At 51.5% G+C, this 22,790-nt stretch overlaps 1 protein-coding gene across 1 annotated transcript in view; it reads left to right on the top strand.

Moving 5' to 3' along the window:
- Positions 1 to 18,270, top strand: part of LOC149429402 (centrosomal protein of 112 kDa-like) — a 30,081-nt gene extending 11,811 nt beyond the window's left edge. The window contains exons 3-6 of the mRNA XM_089666453.1: positions 1,232 to 1,321; positions 13,424 to 13,525; positions 13,646 to 13,710; positions 18,035 to 18,270. Coding sequence (XP_089522579.1) covers positions 1,232 to 1,321; positions 13,424 to 13,525; positions 13,646 to 13,710; positions 18,035 to 18,041 — 264 coding nt within the window. The 3' untranslated portion in view covers positions 18,042 to 18,270. The remainder of the gene's footprint in view (positions 1 to 1,231; positions 1,322 to 13,423; positions 13,526 to 13,645; positions 13,711 to 18,034) is intronic.
- The last annotated feature ends 4,520 nt before the right edge of the window (positions 18,271 to 22,790 follow it).

Below are 22,790 nucleotides of genomic sequence, written 5' to 3'. Positions count from 1 at the left end.
GTCTACAATATCCTGCCCTGTCCTATGTTATCCTAGTCTACAATATCCTGCCCTGTCCTATGTTATCCTAGCCTACAATATCCTGCCCTATGTTATCCTAGTCTACAATATCCTGCCCTATGTTATCCTAGTCTACAATATCCTGCCCTATGTTATCCTAGTCTACAATATCCTGCCCTATGTTATCCTAGTCTACAATATCCTGCCCTATGTTATCCTAGTCTACAATATCCTGCCCTATGTTATCCTAGTCTACAATATCCTGCCCTATGTTATCCTAGTCTACAATATCCTGCCCTGTCCTATGTTATCCTAGCCTACAATATCCTGTCCTATGTTATCCTAGTCTACAATATCCTGTCCTTTCCTACAATATCCTGCCCTGTCCTATGTTATCCTAGTCTACAATATCCTGTCCTATGTTATCCTAGCCTACAATATCCTGCCCTGTCCTGTGTTGTCCTAGTCTACAATATCCTATCCTGCCCTGTCCTATGTTATCCTAGTCTACAATATCCTATCCTGCCCTGTCCTATGTTATCCTAGTCTACAATATCCTATCCTGCCCTGTCCTATGTTATCCTAGTCTACAATATCCTATCCTCCCCTGTCCTGTGTTGTCCTAGTCTACAATATCCTATCCTGCCCTGTCCTGTGTTGTCCTAGTCTACAATATCCTGCCCTGTCCTGTGTTGTTCTAGTCTACAATATCCTATCCTGCCTGTCCTAGTCTACTCTTTCCTATCTTAGTCTATATTATCCTGTCCTGTCTGTCCTTCCATATCCTATTCTGTCTACCACATCCTATCTTGCCCTGTACTATGTGTTCCTGTCCTGAGCAGCCTCTTGTAGTTGTCAGAAGCAAATGTTATTTCTTTAATTTTGGTTGGAGAAGTTTTTATTCCTGACTCCATTAGAGAGATTCTCCCTCACGTCCTGTCCCTGTGACACCTGTAGAAGAAATGAGTGGTGGAGTTGTCACCGGGACAGGAAGTCCCATGCAGCAATAAAAGCACTGAAGGATGGTGTAACCCCCCCCCCCCCCCCCCCACTCCAGCAGATATTTGTTTTTGTATTGGGTTGGTATTAGGAGTATTGAGACAAACATTAAACCCCAAAGTTTTGATATTTCGTTTTTTAGGATGTGAGGCGGGAGAGTCGCATCGTTCGATAAGCGGTGTGTAGATTCTCTGCTTCCATCTGGTGACAACAATTCTCTTCTCTGTTTCAGCTGCTGAAAGGTGAATTGGAGAATTCCTGCGCTCAGCTGCGCCAATCCGAGAGGAGGGGGCGCGATAAAGAGATGGAGATGCAGCAGCAGGTAAGTGTTCCTCTCCTCTAGGGGGAGTTATATCTGATTCTATAAACCCCTCCCCTCCAGTGGGAATGATATCTGATTCTATAAACCCCTCCAGTGGGAATGATATCTGATTCTATAAACCCCTCCCCTCCAGTGGGAATGATATTCGATCCTATAAACTCCTCCCCTCCAGTGGGAATGATATCTGATTCTATAAACCCCTTCCCTCCAGTGGGATTGATATCTGATTCTATAAACCCCTCCCCTCCAGTGGGAATGATATTCAATCCTATAAACTCCTCCCCTCCAGTGGGAATGATATCTGATTCTATAAACCCCTCCCCTCCAGTGGGAATGATATTCAATCCTATAAACTCCTCCCCTCCAGTGGGAATGATATTCGATCCTATAAACTCCTCCCCTCCAGTGGGAATGATATCTGATTCTATAAACCCCTCCCCTCCAGTGGGAATGATATCTGATCCTATAAACCCCTCCCCTCCAGTGGGAATGATATCTGATCCTATAAACTCCTCCCCTCCAGTGAGAACGATATCTGATTCTATAAACCCTCCCCTCCAGTGAGAATGATATCTGATTCTATAAACCCTCCCCTCCAGTGGGAATGATATCTGATCCTATAAACCCCTCCCCTCCAGTGGGAATGATATCTGATCCTATAAACTCCTCCCCTCCAGTGAGAACGATATCTGATTCTATAAACCCTCCCCTCCAGTGGGAATGATATTCAATCCTATAAACTCCTCCCATCCAGTGGGAATGATATTCGATCCTATAAACTCCTCCCCTCCAGTGGGAATGATATCTGATTCTATAAACCCCTCCCCTCCAGTGGGAATGATATCTGATCCTATAAACTCCTCCCCTCCAGTGGGAATGATATCTGATCCTATAAACCCCTCCCCTCCAGTGGGAATGATATCTGATCCTATAAACTCCTCCCCTCCAGTGAGAACGATATCTGATTCTATAAACCCTCCCCTCCAGTGAGAATGATATCTGATTCTATAAACCCTCCCCTCCAGTGGGAATGATATCTGATCCTATAAATTCCTCCGCTCCAATGGGAATTATATCTGATCTTTTAAACCCTCCCCTCCAGTGGGATTGATATTCAATCCTATAAGCCCCTCCAGTGGGAATGATATCTGATCCTATAAGCCCCTCCCCTCCAGTGGGAATGATATCTGATCCTATAAGCCCCTCCCCTCCAGTGGGAATGATATCTGATCCTATAAACTCCTCCCCTCCAGTGAGAACGATATCTGATTCTATAAACCCCTCCCCTCCAGTGGGAATGATATCTGATCCTATAAACTCCTCCGCTCCAATGGGAATTATATCTGATCTTTTAAACCCTCCCCTCCAGTGGGAATGATATTCAATCCTATAAGCCCCTCCCCTCCAGTGGGAATGATATCTGATCCTATAAGCCCCTCCCCTCAAGTGGGAATGATATCTGATCCTATAAGCCCCTCCCCTCAAGTGGGAATGATATCTGATCCTATAAGCCCCTCCCCTCAAGTGGGAATGATATCTGATCCTATAAGCCCCTCCCCTCCAGTGGGAATGATATCTGATCCTATAAGCCCCTCCCCTCAAGTGGGAATGATATCTGATCCTATAAGCCCCTCCCCTCAAGTGGGAATGATATCTGATCCTATAAGCCCCTCCCCTCAAGTGAGAATGATATCTGATTCTATAAGCCCCTCCCCTCCAGTGGGAATGATATTTGATCCTATATGTATGTATGTATTATAGCAGTAGATCTCAGACCCCGATGTCTGCCTGTGTATGCTCTTGTGGTTGGTAGCTTCACGGGGATATACTGGACATAGAGGTGAACTGTCCACTCACATACAGATTCCAGGTGGGAGATCCAGGCATCTGGTCACTTCAGAGTCCAGTGGTCACCTTTGTGAGGAGCAGTAAAGCACGGTCACCGCGCAGCATTACTGAGCAGAGTGCAGAGGCGGTATGACGTGTCTGTGCCTAGGTACATATATGCTTCCTCTATACACAGAACGGGAAGAGAGGCCACGTCTAACCTTTTTCTTTTATTACATCTCAGAGCTGTTGACCTCCTGCAGCCTCTTAGAAGCCTCTTCCTGTCTACATGGCATTTCTCAGGGCGAGTTTCCTAACAGTGACAACAATGGACCATGTGTAATGTGTGATGAAACTGACGCTTGTAATCTGGATGACAACACAGGAACTCAATTGGAAGAAAGGAACAGAGCGTTGTCAGGTGCTTTCGACAGGAAGTACCTGAACAGGAAACCCCATTCCAGGAAAACACTGATCATATTATTGACCCAGTTGACATGACCTTCTAAAGATGTCCGATTCCTGCCGTGGATTCGTATTGGGCCCACAGATCTCCGGACCCTCCATGATTGCAGAGTCCTGACCACATGAGGCCTGGTAACACACGTGTCCTTTGATGGCCTGTGTCTAGGAGTCTTGTGGCTCCTCACATTGTGTGTCATCAGCACTTTCAGCTGCTTTGAAATGATATACCTCTTAAGGGAAGGAAAACCTGCCACTGACCCTGCCAGCAGCACTGAGAGGAGCCGGCAGAGAGCCCTGTGCTGTCCAGGAGAAGCGTTCTCCAGGAACTGGAGGTGCAAGAGACCCCTAGAACCTCCCTGTGGAGGCTCCTCAGAATATGGCAGAATAAAGCTTCCAATGACACACAGGGCTGGAGTGATGGCGGCTTTCTGGTAAGGAGGAACTCCGATAACCATGGAAATGGACATCTCACTTTTCAATGAGCGGCTTCCTTAGACCACTTGTAGGTGAGGGATCACTACGACTACGTATACCGTGATCTGGATCAACGAGAACAATGACGGACAACTCCAATCACCTTTATGACTTCATTTATGACCTACCAGAAGAGCAAAGCCTCCCATGCATGTGCCTCTCACAGTCAGCTTCACGTGGACACATCTTCTCAGCTATGAGCCAAGGAGAATGCGGAGCTGTGTGCTCACTCCCCCTCCTTGGCTCATAGCTGAGAAGATCAGAACCAGGAGAAGTGGTTCTGAGTTCCAATAATACCAGAGGATGTAATGATACCAGAGGATGCAATGATACCAGAGGATGCAATGATACCAGAGGATGTAATGATACCAGAGGATGTAATGATACCAGAGGATGTAATGATACCAGAGGATGGAATGATACCAGAGGATGCAATGATACCAGAGGATGTAATGATACCAGAGGATGTAATGATACCAGAGGATGCAATGATACCAGAGGATGTAATGATACCAGAGGATGTAATGATACCAGAGGATGCAATGATACCAGAGGATGGAATGATACCAGAGGATGCAATGATACCAGAGGATGCAATGATACCAGAGGATGGAATGATACCAGAGGATGGAATGATACCAGAGGATGGAATGATACCAGAGGATGGAATGATACCAGAGGATGGAATGATACCAGAGGATGGAATGATACCAGAGGATGCAATGATACCAGAGGATGCAATGATACCAGAGGATGGAATGATACCAGAGGATGGAATGATACCAGGAGGTGGACACACATAGTCTATGGGGGTGTCAGGCAGTATAAATGAGTTAATCAGTTCCTTCCCTGTATATATCGGTGATCAGCTTCTGTGATGAAGCTCCTTCAGAAGACATGGCTCCTTTGTTTGCACATTTGTCTATCTGGAAGACATCTTGGAAAATGGTTGAACAGTGGTGGGATCTCCATTTGATTCCTACTCCATCTTTGCGGTCTCTTTACTCACAAGTTGCCTATTTGTTAATGGAGCCATTGATAGCCGATATCAGTCATTCTGGAGAATTGGGGCAAACTCTGAACAAAGTTCACCACTAATGTAACAATCTGATCTCCTCTTTAGATTTGCCAACAGTTATGTAGTGCAAGAGCTTGTCTAATTGGATATAAATTGATTGGATGAATTCGATAAGTCATCATTTTACAGTTTTGGTAGATTTAACATTGAGTGTACGGTCAGATTGTCTTAGTCTGGTCTGCTTTTAGACTGGTCTACCCTCAGCCTGACCTTGGACTGGTATGGCCTTGGTCTGCTCTTGGACTGATCTGGTCTTGGACTAGTCTGGCCTCAATCTGGCCTTGGATTGGTCTGGCCTGCTCTTTGACAGATCTAGCTTGCTCTTGGACAGATCTGGCTTTGGTGTGCTTTTGAACTGGTCTGGCCTTGGTCTGGTTTTGGAGTAGTCTGGCCTTGGTCTGGTATGCTGTTGGACTGGTCTGGCCTTAGTCTAGTCTGCTCTGCTTCGTGACTGGTTTAGTATTAGACTGGTCTGGCCTTGGTCTGGTCTGATCATGGACTGGTCTGGTCTGGCCTGGCCTTGGCTTGGTCACCACTAATGTTACAATCTAATCTCCTTTAGATTTGCCAACAATTATGTAGTGCAAGAGCTTGTCTGATTGGATATAAATTGATTGGACAAATTAGATAGATCATCATTTAACATAGTTTGGGTAGATTTAAAGTTGATTGTATGGTCAGATTGTCTTAGCCTGGTCTGCTCTTAGACTGGTCTGGCCTTGGTCTGGTCCTGATCTTTGTCTGCTTTTGGACTGGCCTTGGACTGGTCTGGCCTCAGTCTGGCCTTGGACTGGTCTGGTCTTGCTCTAGTCTGGTCTGCTCTGCACTTGTTTTGGACTGGTCTGACCTTGGTCTGGTCTGGACTGGTCTGGTCTGGTCTGGTTTTGCCTTGGTCTGCTCTTGGACTGGTCTGGCCTGCTCTTGGACTGGTCTAGCCTTGGTCTGGTCTAGTCTTGGACTGGTCTGGTCTGGTCTGGTTTTGCCTTGGTCTGCTCTTGGACTGGTCTGGCCTGCTCTTGGACTGGTCTAGCCTTGGTCTGGTCTAGTCTTGGACTGGTCTGGTCTGGCCTGGCCTTGGTCTGGTTTTGCCTTGGTCTGCTCTTGGACTGGTCTGGTCTTGGTATGGTGGTGAGCTTGGCAAGCTCCTCCATCCTGTGACCTCCCCACCCATCATTTTCAATTTTCAGGATCGTATAATCCTCAGCTGTTCCCTGTTAGTATCTCATTTCGTGGGAAAGTACCGCGTTTTACGTCATACACGAATATTGTGATCTGGGATGTTAATGTGACGCAATCTGTCAGTGTATTCCCCGCTCTCTGCACACTCAGCGATCCATTTTATGTGGAGTCGTCTCTCTGCTCCTGACATGGAGCCGACACACTAAACGTGAAAATTCTGTATATTTCTCATTAACACCGGTGAATAAAGGATTGGCCCGGGGAGAGGCGCAGAGCGTGTTTTCCGTTGTTGGTAATTATTGTGCCTTCAAATCGCCCGCAGGCGACTGACGCATTACCCGCTCCGTCGGAGGATTAACAACGATGGGAGCCTCTGCGTTTAATTCTGGAGTCCAGAGATAAGCTGCTACAATGACACCTCTGTCACCGAACATCAAACACCCCATTCCACAAACTCGTTAGCCTCCGTCATACCTGTAATTACAGGGGCTGTGGAAGCTGGAATCCACACTGTGTGTGAGCCCCCCAATCACAGGGAAAGGAGCTGGAATCCACACTGTGTGAGAGCCCCCCAATCACAGGGAAAGGAGCTGGAATCCACACTGTGTGAGAGCCCCCCAATCACAGGGAAAGGAGCTGGAATCCACACTGTGTGTGAGCCCCCCAATCACAGGAAAAGGAGCTGGAATCCACACTGTGTGAGAGCCCCCCAATCACAGGGAAAGGAGCTGGAATCCACACTGTGTGAGAGCCCCCCAATCACAGGGAAAGGAGCTGGAATCTGGTCTGTGTGAGAGCCTCCCAATCACAGGGAAAGGAGCTGGAATCCACACTGTGTGAGAGCCCCCCAATCACAGGGAAAGGAGCTGGAATCCACACTGTGTGAGAGCCCCCCAATCACAGGGAAAGGAGCTGGAATCCACACTGTGTGAGAGCCCCCCAATCACAGGGAAAGGAGCTGGAATCCACACTGTGTGAGAGCCCCCCAATCACAGGGAAAGGAGCTGGAATCCACACTGTGTGAGAGCCCCCCAATCACAGGGAAAGGAGCTGGAATCCACACTGTGTGTGAGCCCCCCAATCACAGGGAAAGGAGCTGGAATCCACACTGTGTGAGAGCCCCCCAATCACAGGGAAAGGAGCTGGAATCCACACTGTGTGTGAGCCCCCCAATCACAGGGAAAGGAGCTGGAATCCACACTGTGTGTGAGCCCCCCAATCACAGGGAAAGGAGCTGGAATCCACACTGTGTGAGAGCCCCCCAATCACAGGGAAAGGAGCTGGAATCCACACTGTGTGTGAGCCCCCCAATCACAGGGAAAGGAGCTGGAATCCACACTGTGTGAGAGCCCCCCAATCACAGGGAAAGGAGCTGGAATCCACACTGTGTGAGAGCCCCCCAATCACAGGGAAAGGAGTTGGAATCCACACTGTGTGAGAGCCCCCCAATCACAGGGAAAGGAGCTGGAATCCACACTGTGTGAGAGCCCCCCAATCACAGGGAAAGGAGCTGGAATCCACACTGTGTGAGAGCCCCCCAATCACAGGGAAAGGAGCTGGAATCCACACTGTGTGAGAGCCCCCCAATCATAGGGATAAAGCCGGATACCACACTGTATCTGAGAGCCCCCCAATCATAGAGATAGAGCCGGGTACCACGCTGTGTCTGAGAGCCCCCCAATCATAGGGATAGAGGCGGATACCACGCTGTGTCTGAGAGCCCCCCAATCATAGGGATAGAGGCGGATACCACGCTGTGTCTGAGAGCCCCCCAATCATAGAGATAGAGCCGGGTACCACGCTGTGTCTGAGAGCCCCCCAATCATAGGGATAGAGCCGGATACAACGCTGTGTCTGAGAGCCCCCCAATCATAGGGATAGAGGCGGATACCACGCTGTGTCTGAGAGCCCCCCAATCATAGGAATAGAGCCGGATACCACGCTGTGTCTGAGAGCCCCCCAATCATAGGGATAGAGCCGGATACCACGCTGTGTCTGAGAGCCCCCCAATCATAGGGATAGAGCCGGATACCACGCTGTGTCTGAGCCCCCCCAATCATAGAGATAGAGCCGGATACCACGCTATGTCTGAGAGCCCCCCAATCATAGGGATAGAGGCGGATACCACGCTGTGTCTGAGAGCCCCCCAATCATAGGGATAGAGCCGGATACCACGCTGTGTCTGAGACCCCCCAATCATAGGGATAGAGCCGGATACCACGCTGTGTATGAGAGCCCCCAATCATAGGGATAGAGCCGGATACCACGCTGTGTCTGAGCCCCCCCAATCATAGAGATAGAGCCGGATACCACGCTGTGTCTGAGAGCCCCCCAATCATAGGGATAGAGCCGGATACCACGCTGTGTCTGAGAGCCCCCCAATCATAGGGATAGAGGCGGATACCACGCTGTGTCTGAGAGCCCCCCAATCATAGGGATAGAGGCGGATACCACGCTGTGTCTGAGAGCCCCCCAATCATAGAGATAGAGCCGGGTACCACGCTGTGTCTGAGGGCCCCCCAATCATAGGGAGAGGGCTGGATACCACGCTGTGTCTGAGAGCCCCCCAATCATAGGGATAGAGCCGGATACCACGCTGTGTCTGAGAGCCCCCCAATCATAGAGATAGAGCCGGATACCACGCTGTGTCTGAGAGCCCCCCTATCATAGGGATAGAGGTGGATACCACGCTGTGTCTGAGAGCCCCCCAATCATAGGGATAGAGCCGGATACCACGCTGTGTCTGAGAGCCCCCCAATCATAGGGAGAGGGCTGGATACCACGCTGTGTCTGAGAGCCCCCCAATCATAGGGATAGAGCCGGATACCACGCTGTGTCTGAGAGCCCCCCCAATCATAGAGATAGAGCCGGATACCACGCTATGTCTGAGAGCCCCCCAATCATAGGGATAGAAGCGGATACCACGCTGTGTCTGAGAGCCCCCCAATCATAGGGATAGAGCCGGATACCACGCTGTGTCTGAGACCCCCCAATCATAGGGATAGAGCCGGATACCACGCTGTGTCTGAGACCCCCCAATCATAGGGATAGAGCCGGATACCACGCTGTGTCTGAGAGCCCCCAATCATAGGGATAGAGCCGGATACCACGCTGTGTCTGAGCCCCCCCAATCATAGAGATAGAGCCGGATACCACGCTGTGTCTGAGAGCCCCCCAATCATAGGGATAGAGCCGGATACCACGCTGTGTCTGAGAGCCCCCCAATCATAGGGATAGAGGCGGATACCACGCTGTGTCTGAGAGCCCCCCAATCATAGGGATAGAGGCGGATACCACGCTGTGTCTGAGAGCCCCCCAATCATAGAGATAGAGCCGGGTACCACGCTGTGTCTGAGGGCCCCCCAATCATAGGGAGAGGGCTGGATACCACGCTGTGTCTGAGAGCCCCCCAATCATAGGGATAGAGCCGGATACCACGCTGTGTCTGAGAGCCCCCCAATCATAGAGATAGAGCTGGGTACCACGCTGTGTCTGAGCCCCCCCAATCATAGAGATAGAGCCGGATACCACGCTGTGTCTGAGAGCCCCCCTATCATAGGGATAGAGGTGGATACCACGCTGTGTCTGAGAGCCCCCCAATCATAGGGATAGAGCCGGATACCACACTGTGTCTGAGAGCCCCCCAATCATAGGGATAGAGCCGGATACCACGCTGTGTCTGAGAGCCCCCCAATCATAGAGATAGAGCCGGGTACCACGCTGTGTCTGAGAGCCCCCCAATCATAGGGAGAGGGCTGGATACCACGCTGTGTCTGAGAGCCCCCCAATCATAGGGAGAGGGCCAGATACCACGCTGTGTCTGAGAGCCCCCCAATCATAGGGAGAGGGCCAGATACCACGCTGTGTCTGAGGGCCCCCCAATCATAGGGATAGAGCCGGATACCACGCTGTGTCTGAGAGCCCCCCAATCATAGGGAGAGGGCTGGATACCACGCTGTGTCTGAGAGCCCCCCAATTATAGGGAGAGGGCCGGATACCACGCTGTGTCTGAGAGCCCCCCAATCATAGGGATAGAGCCGGATACCACGCTGTGTCTGAGACCCCCCAATCATAGGGATAGAGCCGGATACCACGCTGTGTCTGAGACCCCCCAATCATAGGGATAGAGCCGGATACCACGCTGTGTCTGAGAGCCCCCCAATCATAGGGAGAGGGCTGGATACCACGCTGTGTCTGAGAGCCCCCCAATCATAGGGAGAGGGCCGGATACCACGCTGTGTCTGAGAGCCCCCCAATCATAGAGATAGAGCCGGATACCACGCTGTGTCTGAGAGCCCCCCAATCATAGGGAGAGGGCTGGATACCACGCTGTGTCTGAGAGCCCCCCAATCATAGGGAGAGGGCTGGATACCACGCTGTGTCTGAGAGCCCCCCAATCATAGGGGAGGGGCTGCCACGTCTGTTAGATCCAATCACTGACAACTCTATCACATGGTAATATCACTGCAAGTTATTTTCAGTCTTCTTAGATCTGCAGCTATTATTATAGTAATCCCCGATGATCCTGCCATTAAGGTCCTTATGTGGGCACTTCCTGTTATAGGGTGACAACGCTGTCCTGGTCTCTCATTTGTTCTCCTGAGTTGTCCCCCTGTGACATGGGCGTCTGATAGAGACGAGACCATTTCAGCACACATTCCACAGACTTGGTCCACTGTTGTCATCATCAGGAACCCCACCCGGAGAAATGCCAGGCAGCCATTGCTGGGATGTATGGAGACAGGGCGTGGCTGTAGGAGATCTGCAGTGTCAGGACCCTGCTGTACTGTCTGGTAGGACTGCTTGATCACAGGAATCCTTCACACTTGTGTGTTTCAGTGGTGCTCAGGGGATTCTCTTTCTCTGGCCAGTGGAGGTATACCTCATTGTATGGATTCTGGGGGGGGTATATGGTGGGAGGACTGGGGGCAGGCGTCTTCTGTAGGTGCTCCATGGGGCGATGCGGGGTCCTCCTGCAGGAAAAGGTTAAATGAATTTCCAGCTTCGGGGACATCAATGAAACGTGCGTCCAGAAATAGGCGCTGTATAGATTTCCGTGCGTCTGGCGTACAAAAGCCTGTCAGCGTACCTTTGCGGCATCCCGAGGGGCTCTCAGCTTTTCCACAGTCCTGCCATACGTGTGGCTGTGCGCCCGGCCCGTGTCCGGCTCTGCGTGCTGCACCTTCTCCGCAACACGCAGGGCTGCTTCCACCGCCACCATTTCAGGTGCAGCCTGGGAATAGCAATCGCATGGAATGAATGTGTCTTATCATGCGATTCGCTGCGGCGCCATTTCAGAAATAGACTTTGTCTGCAGTTTGATGCCATTTCACAGACGGCACTAAAATCGCACCGCAAAACGCAAGAAGTCGTTGGGAAATCTTCAGAAAATGCGGCAAACAAAACGCACAATTTGAAATCACATCCAGTGTGAACCAATCCTAAGGCCGGGCTCACACTTTTCTGCCAATCCTAAGGCCGGGCTCACACTTTTCTGCCAATCCTAAGGCCAGGCTCACACTTTTCTGCCAATCCTAAGGCCGGGCTCACACTTTTCTGCCAATCCTAAGGCCAGGCTCACACTTTTCTGCCAATCCTAAGGCCGGGCTCACACTTTTCTGCCATGCCTAAGGCCGGGCTCACACTTTTCTGCCATGTCTAAGGCCGAGCTCACACTTTTCTGCCAATCCTAAGGCCGGGCTCACACTTTTCTGCCATGTCTAAGGCCAGGCTCACACTTTTCTGCCAATCCTAAGGCCGGGCTCACACTTTTCTGCCAATCCTAAGGCCGGGCTCACACTTTTCTGCCAATCCTAAGGCCGGGCTCACACTTTTCTGCCATGTCTAAGGCCGGGCTCACACTTTTCTGCCAATCCTAAGGCCGGGCTCACACTTTTCTGCCAATCCTAAGGCCGGGCTCACACTTTTCTGCCATGTCTAAGGCCGGGCTCACACTTTTCTGCCAATCCTAAGGCCGGGCTCACACTTTTCTGCCAATCCTAAGGCCGGGCTCACACTTTTCTGCCATGTCTAAGGCCGGGCTCACACTTTTCTGCCAATCCTAAGGCCGGGCTCACACTTTTCTGCCAATCCTAAGGCCGGGCTCACACTTTTCTGCCAATCCTAAGGCCGGGCTCACACTTTTCTGCCATGTCTAAGGCCGGGCTCACACTTTTCTGCCATGTCTAAGGCCGGGCTCACACTTTTCTGCCATGTCTAAGGCCGGGCTCACACTTTTCTGCCATGTCTAAGGCCGGGCTCACACTTTTCTGCCATGTCTAAGGCCGGGCTCACACTTTTCTGCCAATCCTAAGGCCGGGCTCACACTTTTCTGCCAATCCTAAGGCCGGGCTCACACTTTTCTGCCAATCCTAAGGCCGGGCTCACACTTTTCTGCCAATCCTAAGGCCGGGCTCACACTTTTCTGCCAATCCTAAGGCCGGGCTCACACTTTTCTGCCAATCCTAAGGCCGGGCTCACACTTTTCTGCCAATCCTAAGGCCGGGCTCACACTTTTCTGCCAATCCTAAGGCCGGGCTCACACTTTTCTACCCCCGCTCTGCACTGACCTATCATAAGGCGCCATGCGTTGTCACAACATGTCACACTGTTCACCTTCTTCGTGTCATAAATGGCAGTTCACTGAACTCTTAGAGGGTGTGGTGCCGCCCTGCCGGGGGTTCGAGCGCATCGACGTGCCGCTGTTTTATGCAGCGCACTGGTGTGGTGTGCGCAGAGAACGGTGCGCTTCTCGGGTCCATGCGTGGAGCCTGATCACATCATCTGGTGTCCCTGTACAGGAGAGATGGGGAGCTGGCCGTATTGTGCCCAGACACACACACTACAACCTGATTGTACAATCTGCTGTAGATTTACCATCACCATTGTGGCCATACATGGAGCTGCTGTTCAGCCGTGATGCTGATTGACACCCAATAATATGTCTACATTATGAAATGAGGGAGCAGCAAACATAGATGAGAGTCACGTGTGGTCTTCCAGGCAATAACGTGTCCATGTGCGTTGTCTCCGTCATCCCGTTGCATCAACCTGATTGTGTCATCTGTTTCATCTGTCAGATCACGCGTGTCCGGGAGGAATACGAGGCGAAGATCAGAGGACTGCTGCCGGCCGCCCTGAGAAAGGAATTAGAAGAGACGATCGGCTCCCTGAAACTGCAGGTATATGAGGAATGACAGGTGCCCTTTGCTGACTCGGCTCTTCCAGGTGTGCGTGTCGCGGCTCGCGTGGTGACGTCACATGTCCTCCGGTACTTTCCTGACCGCTGTCTCCTCTGACAGGTGAACCTTCTACAGAAGAGGACACAGGTGCTGCAGGAGGAACTGACGGTGCATCAAAGGAAAGGGTAAGAAGCTGCATTCCCCTGGGGTGGGGTCCTTAGGCGTGGGGTGGGGGGCCTGGAAAGCACCTTGTATTGTGGGAACAGGCTACATTCCTCTGCCAGAGGGGGTGTCGGGCCCCTAGAAAACACCTTTATTATGGGGATGGGCTGCATTCCCCCAGAGAAGGAGAGGTATAGGGGTGTCGGGCCCCTAGAAAACACCTTTATTATGGGGATGGGCTGCATTCCCCCAGAGAAGGAGAGGTATAGGGGTGTCGGGCCCCTAGAATACACCTTGTATTGTGGGAACAGGCTACATTCCTCTGCCAGAGGGGGTGTCGGGCCCCTAGAAAACACCTTTATTATGGGGATGGGCTGCATTCCCCCAGAGAAGGAGAGGTATAGGGGTGTCGGGCCCCTGGAAAACACCTTTATTATGGGAATGGGCTGCATTCCCCCAGAGAAGGAGAGGTATAGGGGTGTCGGGCCCCTAGAATACACCTTGTATTGTGGGAATGGGCTGCATTCCCCTAGAGAAGGAGAGATATAGGGGTGTCGGGCCCCTGGAAACACCTTTATTATAGGAATACACTGCATTCCCCCAGAAAGGGGGAAGGTATAGGAGTGATGGGCCCTTGGAAAGCACCTTTAGTATTGGCATGGTCTGAATTCCCCCAGAAAGGGGGAGGTATAGGGGTGTCGGGCCCCTAGAAAACACCTTTATTATGGGGATGGGCTGCATTCCCCCAGAGAAGGAGAGGTATAGGGGTGTCGGGCCCCTGGAAAACACCTTTATTATGGGAATGGGCTGCATTCCCCCAGAGAAGGAGAGGTATAGGGGTGTCGGGCCCCTGGAAAACACCTTTATTATGGGAATGGGCTGCATTCCCCCAGAGAAGGAGAGATATAGGGGTGTCGGGCCCCTGGAAACACCTTTATTATAGGAATACACTGCATTCCCCCAGAAAGGGGGAAGGTATAGGAGTGATGGGCCCTTGGAAAGCACCTTTAGTATTGGCATGGTCTGAATTCCCCCAGAAAGGGGGAGGTATAGGGGTGTCGGGCCCCTGCAAACACCTTTATTATTGGGATGGGCTGCAGTCCCCCAGAAAGGGGGAGGTATAGGGGTGTCGGGCCCCTGGAAACACCTTTATTATTGGGATGGGCTGCAATCCCCCAGAAAGGGGGAGGTATAGGGGTGTCGGGCCCCTGGAAACACCTTTATTATTGGGATGGGCTGCAGTCCCCCAGAAAGGGGGAAGGTATAGGAGTGTCGGGCCCCTGGAAACACCTTTATTATTGGGATGGGCTGCAGTCCCCCAGAAAGGGGGAGGTATGGGGGTGTCGGGCCCCTGGAAGGCACCAGATGGAAATCCTTCACAGGCAGTTCTCCTGGCCCCTGTATGGGCCCAGCCATGACCGGATCCCTCTAGTTTATACATGGTTTGTATTGGGAGGTCGCACGACGATCGGTTTGTAGAGCATTTCATGTCATGTGATCTGATTGTAGTGTGTGTGATAGCGGGCAGACGTCTGTGATTGTTAGATTTGTGCCGGTGACCAGGGACGGCCTGACAACTCATGGGGCCCCCGGGCAATAGGGGATCATGGGGCCCCTGTGTCCTTGCCCAAACTCAAAAAATCCTATGAAAAAGGTACCAGGGGCATCTCATGGGGCCCCCTACTGACCCCGGGCCCTCGGGTAGTGCCCGAGTTTCCAAATGGTCAGTCCGCCCCTGGCGGTGACACCCTATACTCTGCTCCCTGTGGTTGTCAGGTACCCCGCTATAGAGAGTTCTGGGAGGGGGAGGGGATAGGAATGCACAGCAGGCAGATATAAAAGGGCATTTGCTTAGTTCTATCAATCCTGTGACATCACTTCCTGTAATGGAGGCCCCTGAGCCACAACTGTCACTGATCAGCGGCTGCAGCTGCTGATTTTCCTGGATCAGGAAAACTTTCAGTCTATCAAACAATGGCCTTCCATCAAGCAGGGATGGTCACACCGATAGACATTTGTCCAGTCTCTGGGGAAGCAGAACTGCACAGCTCCTCCTCCATCCAATCAGGAGGCTCTGATCTGAACACACGCAGAGGGTTGTCTGAGCGCCCAAAGCGGCTCGTCACTTCTCACCCAACCCTCACCAGGGCCATCAGTGATTCCTGAGTGTGGAAGGAACGCCACAAAGGTCACACCCAGGATGACTTTCACCAAACATTCTCTGCTGGGGAATCATTCACTGTCAGCATCAACATGGGGGAAGGCAGTTCCGGCATCTCCACATCTGAAGGGGTGCTGGAGGGTCTATTGGTGCTGGGCTCTGGGAGATCTATTGTTGCTGAGGACACCTATTGTTCCTGGACAGGATCTGTTGTTGCTGAGGTGGGGCCTGTTGTTGCTGGGGAGTCTATTGTTTCTGGAGTGACCTATTGTTTCTGGACAGGATCTGTTGTTGCTGAGGTGGGGTCTGTTGTTGCTGAGGGGGGCTCTATTGTTGCTGGGGTGGGGTCTGTTGTTGCTGGGGAGTCTATTGTTTCTGGACAGGATCTGTTGTTGCTGGGGTGGGGTCTGTTGTTGCTGGGGAGTCTATTGTTTCTGGAGTGACCTATTGTTTCTGGACAGGATCTGTTGTTGCTGAGGTGGGGTCTGTTGTTGCTGAGGGGGGCTCTATTGTTGCTGGGGTGGGGTCTGTTGTTGCTGGGGAGTCTATTGTTTCTGGACAGGATCTGTTGTTGCTGGGGTGGGGCCTGTTGTTGCTGGGGAGTCTATTGTTTCTGGAGTGACCTATTGTTTCTGGACAGGATCTGTTGTTGCTGAGGTGGGGTCTGTTGTTGCTGAGGGGGGCTCTATTGTTGCTGGGGTGGGGTCTGTTGTTGCTGGGGAGTCTATTGTTTCTGGACAGGATCTGTTGTTGCTGGGGTGGGGTCTGTTGTTGCTGGGGAGTCTATTGTTTCTGGAGTGACCTATTGTTTCTGGACAGGATCTGTTGTTGCTGAGGTGGGGTCTGTTGTTGCTGAGGGGGGCTCTATTGTTGCTGGGGTGGGGTCTGTTGTTGCTGGGGAGTCTATTGTTTCTGGACAGGATCTGTTGTTGCTGGGGAGTCTATTGTTTCTGGACAGGATCTGTTGTTGCTGAGGTGGGGCCTGTTGTTGCTGGGGAGTCTATTGTTTCTGGACAGGATCTGTTGTTGCTAAGGTGGGGCCTGTTGTTGCTAAGGTGGGGCCTGTTGTTGCTGGGGAGTCTATTGTTTCTGGACAGGATCTGTTGTTGCTGGGGTGGGGTCTGTTGTTGCTGGGGAGTCTATTGTTTCTGGCTAGGATCTGTTGTTGCTGAAGGGGGCTCTATTGTTGCTGGGGGGCTCTATTGTTGCTGGGGGGCTCTATTGTTTCTGGAGTGACCTATTGTTTCTGGATAGGATCTGTTGTTGCTGGGGGGCTCTATTGTTGCTGGGGGAGTCTATTGTTTCTGGATGGAGCCTATTGTTTCTGGATAGGATCTGTTGTTGCTGAGGTGGGGCCTGTTGTTGCTGGGGAGTCTATTGTTTCTGGCTAGGATCTGTTGTTGCTGGGGTGGGGTCTGTTGTTGCTGGGGAGTCTATTGTTTCTGGACAGGATCTGTTGTTGCTGGGGTGGGGTCTGTTGTTGCTGGGGAGTCTATTGTTTCTGGACAGGATCTGTTGTTGCTGGGGTGGAGTCTGTTGTTGCTGGGGAGTCTATTGTTTCTGGACAGGATCTGTTGTTGCTGGGGTGGGGTCTGTTGTTGCTGGGGAGTCTATTGTTTCTGGACAGGATCTGTTGTTGCTGGGGTGGGGTCTGTTGTTGCTGGGGAGTCTATTGTTTCTGGCTAGGATCTGTTGTTGCTGAGGGGGGCTCTATTGTTGCCGGGGGAGTCTATTGTTTCTGGACAGGATCTGTTGTTGCTGGGGAGTCTATTGTTTCTGGATAGGATCTGTTGTTGCTGAGGTGGGGCCTGTTGTTGCTGAGGAGTCTATTGTTTCTGGATAGGATCTGTTGTTGCTGGGGGGCTCTATTGTTGCTGGGGGGCTCTATTGTTGCTGGGGGGCTCTATTGTTGCATGCGGAATCTATTCATGCTGGGGGCATGGGTGCTCTTTGAATTTTCTGAATGAATACAAAGTGTTACCTGATTGGAGGAGGTGGGGCCGTGACATGAATGTGGAAGCTGTAGGGATGGTCGGCGATTCTGTGCACATTGCTCTGATCCTGACTGCAGCCGTGGGATCTGAGAGGGACTGTAGCTGCCGTGTGGGGGGTCCCCGGACCGGACTAGTGGCAGGTATGTGGAGTATACAGAACGATTTATTGTCATGATATAAATTCCATTCCAGACTGTGATCTCCATACAAGAGAGACGCTCATCAGGACCGACCGACCGACCGCACCCTGAGCCCTTTATATCCCATGTCATACACACTCTCTCATCTGATTGGCTGTTACATTCCTTGTGTCAGATGTCTCCTCCCCTCCCATGGGCCGTCTCCTGTTATCGCCATGGTTACACATTTTATATTTTTATATCTTTGTATCCAGTGCTGACCTAACATTAAATATTTATTTTCTACCATCTGAGTTTGTCATTTCTTCATCCCATCCCACACAGGCTAGGCCGAGGAGCTTACACTCTATGGAACGGATTGCTGCTTACTTCATGACCCGGTGCTGGTAGTGTACAGCCAGTGTGATCTATGGCAGCCAATCAGAAAGTGGGATCCATTAATGTCACCCCTGATTGGGTGCTTGGAGGTTTGTGTGCAGTGGGTAACCAGTAAGGGCCCCGCATGTCTTCTCTGTATATGGCGGCTGTGGGTGGGGAAGGGGGGGTGCGATTGGACTGTAGATGTTGGTCTCCATTGAAGACTTCATGGAGATGGAATGATGGCACTGTGCGAGCTCAGCATTGGTGTCAGTGGGAGGAATAGTGCCCCATCCTTGGTGTCAGTGGGAGGAATAGTGTCCCATTGATGGTGTCAGTGGGAGGAATAGTGCCCCATCCTTGGTGTCAGTGGGAGGAATAGTGTCCCATTGATGGTGTCAGTGGGAGGAATAGTGCCCCATCCTTGGTGTCAGTGGGAGGAATAGTGTCCCATCCTTGGTGTCAGTGGGAGGAATAATGCCCCATCATTGGTGTCAGTGGGGGGAATAGTGCCCCATCCTTGGTGTCAGTGGGAGGAATAGTGTCCCATCATTGGTGTCAGTGGGAGGAATAGTGCCTCATCATTGGTATCAGTGGGAGGAATAGTGCCCCATCATAAGTGTCAGTGGGAGGAATAGTGCCCCATCATAAGTGTCAGTGGGAGGAATAGTGCTCCATCATTGGTGTCAGTGGGAGGAATAGTGTCCCATCATTGGTGTCAGTGGGAGGAATAGTGTCCCATCATTGGTGTCAGTGGGAGGAATAGTGCCCCATCATCGTGTCAGTGGGAGGAATAGTGTCCCATCATAAGTGTCAGTGGGAGGAATAGTGCTCCATCATTGGTGTCAGTGAAGGAATAGTGCCCCATCCTTGGTGTCAGTAGGAGGAATGGTGCCCTATCCTTGGTGTCAGTGGGAGGAATAGTGCCCCGTCATTGGTGTCAGTGGGAGGAATAGTGCCCCATTGTTGGTGTCAGTGGGAGGAATAGTGTCCCATCATTGGTGTCAGTGGGAGGAATAGTGTCCCATTATTGGTGTCAGTGGGGGGAATAGTGCCCCATCATTGGTGTCAGTGGGAGGAATAGTGCCCCATCATTGGTGTCAGTGGGAGGAATAGTGCCCCATCATTGGTGTCAGTGGGAGGAATAGTGTCCCATTATTGGTGTCAGTGGGGGGAATAGTGCCCCATCATTGGTGTCAGTGGGAGGAATAGTGCCCCATCATTGGTGTCAGTGGGAGGAATAGTGTCCCATCATTGGTGTCAGTGGGAGGAATAGTGCCCCATCATTGGTGTCAGTGGGAGGAATAGTGCCCCATCATTGGTGTCAGTGGGAGGAATAGTGCCCCATCATTGGTGTCAGTGGGAGGAATAGTGCCCCATCATTGGTGTCAGTGGGAGGAATAGTGCCCCATCATCTGTGGCAGTGCGAGGAATAGTGCCCCATCATTGGTGTCAGTGGGAGGAATAGTGCCCCATCATTGGTGTCAGTGGGAGGAATAGTGCCCCATCATTGGTGTCAGTGGGAGGAATAGTGCCCCATCATTGGTGTCAGTGGGAGGAATAGTGCCCCATCATTGGTGTCAGTGGGAGGAATGGTGCCCTATCCTTGGTGTCAGTGGGAGGAATAGTGCCCCATCATTGGTGTCAGTGGGAGGAATAGTGCCCCATCATTGCTGTCAGTGGGAGGAATAGTGCCCCGTCATTGGTGTCAGTGGGAGGAATAGTGCCCCATCATTGGTGTCAGTGGGAGGAATGGTGCCCTATCCTTGGTGTCAGTGGGAGGAATAGTGCCCCATCATTGGTGTCAGTGGGAGGAATAGTGCCCCGTCATTGGTGTCAGTGGGAGGAATAGTGCCCCATCATTGGTGTCAGTGGGAGGAATAGTGCCCCATCATTGGTGTCAGTGGGAGGAATAGTGCCCCATCATTGGTGTCAGTGGGAGGAATAATGCCCCAGCATTGGTGTCAGTGGGAGGAATAGTGCCCCATCATTGGTGTCAGTGGGAGGAATAGTGCCCCATCATCTGTGGCAGTGCGAGGAATAGTGCCCCATCATTGGTGTCAGTGGGAGGAATAGTGCCCCATCCTTGGTGTCAGTAGGAGGAATGGTGCCCTATCCTTGGTGTCAGTGGGAGGAATAGTGCCCCGTCATTGGTGTCAGTGGGAGGAATAGTGCCCCATTGTTGGTGTCAGTGGGAGGAATAGTGCCCCATCATTGGTGTCAGTGGGAGGAATAGTGTCCCATTATTGGTGTCAGTGGGGGGAATAGTGCCCCATCATTGGTGTCAGTGGGAGGAATAGTGCCCCATCATTGGTGTCAGTGGGAGGAATAGTGTCCCATTATTGGTGTCAGTGGGGGGAATAGTGCCCCATCATTGGTGTCAGTGGGAGGAATAGTGCCCCATCATTGGTGTCAGTGGGAGGAATAGTGCCCCATCATTGGTGTCAGTGGGAGGAATAGTGCCCCATCATTGGTGTCAGTGGGAGGAATAGTGTCCCATCATTTCTGTCAGTGGGAGGTATAGTGCCCCATCATTGGTGTCAGTAGGAGGAATGGTGCCCCATCCTTGGTGTCAGTAGGAGGAATGGTGCCCCATCCTTGGTGTCAGTGGGAGGAATAGTGCCCCATCATTGGTGTCAGTGGGAGGAATAGTGCCCCATCATTGGTGTCAGCGGGGGGAGTAGTGCCCCACCATTGGTGTCAGTGGGAGGAATAGTGTCCCGTCATTGGTGTCAGTTGGAGGAATAGTGCCCCATCATTGGTGTCAGTGGGAGGAATAGTGCCCCATCATTGGTGTCAGTGGGAGGAATAGTGTCCCGTCATTGGTGTCAGTTGGAGGAATAGTGCCCCATCATTGGTGTCAGTGGGAGGAATAGTGCCCCATCATTGGTGTCAGTTGGAGGAATAGTGCCCCATCATTGGTGTCAGCGGAAGGAGTAGTGCCCCACCATTGGTGGGAGGAATAGTGTCCCATCATTGGTGTCAGTGGGAGGAATAGTGCCCCATCATTGGTGTCAGCGGGGGGAGTAGTGCCCCACCATTGGTGTCAGTGGGAGGAATAGTGTCCCATCATTGGTGTCAGTAGGAGGAATGGTGCCCCATCATTGGTGTCAGTAGGAGGAATGGTGCCCCATCATTGGTGTCAGTGGGAGGAATAGTGTCCCATCATTGGTATCAGTGGGAGGAATAGTGCCCCATCATTGGTGTCAGAGAGAGGAATGGTGCCCCATCATTGGTGTCAGTAGGAGGAATGGTGCCCCATCATTGGTGTCAGTGGGAGGAATAGTGCCCCATCATTGGTGTCAGAGAGAGGAATGGTGCCCCATCATTGGTGTCAGTAGGAGGAATGGTGCCCCATCATTGGTGTCAGTGGGAGGAATAGTGTCCCATCATTGGTGTCAGTGGGAGGAATAGTGCCCCATCATTGGTGTCAGTGGGAGGAATAGTGTCCCATCATTGGTATCAGTGGGAGGAATAGTGTCCCATCATTGGTGTCAGTAGGAGGAATAGTGCCCCATCATTGGTATCAGTGGGGGGAATAGTGCCCCATCATTGGTGTCAGTGGGAGGAATGGTGCCCCATCATTGGTGTCAGTGGGAGGAATTATACACCAAGAGTTGGTGTTAATGGAAGAGATGGTGCCTGAACATTGGTGTCAGTGGGAGGAACAGTGTCATATCTGGATAAAAACATGCAAAGGGCCACGTGTGGCCCATGGGTCGCAGTTTGGAGCCCACGGCTCTACATCATTGTTTCCCAACCTTCGTCCTCAGGTCCCCTCATGTTTCCCTTCGATTCCCAGCCATTGACATTCATGTAAAGCACCTGTATGGAAATCCTATGAAGCAGGCCTTGTGGGGGTACTGGGGGGCTGAGGTTGGGGAGTATTGCTCCACATTGGTGGTCTGTGTATGGAATCTGCTGCCATTTTTCAGAGATATGACCACGTGGGCTCTAGGCGGACTCTGATAGGTGGCTCTTGTTTGCTGTGAAACATTTCATATTTCCGGTTCATTCTGCCATTGCCCATCCGCCCCATGTCACTGGGCTCTGTAGCTGGATCTGATTGGTTCCTTTAGTATTGCAGTTATTTCTTTGCCCTCTGTAGTGTCGTCTCCAATGGGTTGGAGATCGCTGGTGATGGCAGCAAATGGATTTTATCTTAGTTGTTCAACAAAGGTGTTGATTGCACTGTCTGTCACACAGGTCACCACTAGAGGGAGACCTATGATATATAAAGTACCGCCATGAAAAGGGATATGAACAGTAATGTGTCTCAGAAATCGCACGCTCCTTTCCCTTTAAGGGCGTCAGCTGTAGTCCCATCAATTTCCGATTGACACCCCCCCCCCCTTCAGCTCCTCCACCGTTGTTCCCCTTTCTGTGCACTTTAATTGCGCTTCCAGCTCTCTTCCGGCGGGATTGAATAGTAAATGCTGACAATAGGGAGA

Source organism: Staurois parvus, unplaced genomic scaffold, assembly GCF_062004578.1.
Source record: "Staurois parvus isolate SC_StPar_1 unplaced genomic scaffold, SC_StPar_1.0 ptg002717l, whole genome shotgun sequence".
NCBI lineage: Eukaryota > Metazoa > Chordata > Amphibia > Anura > Ranidae > Staurois > Staurois parvus.
This window is presented reverse-complemented; position numbering and strand designations above follow the sequence as displayed.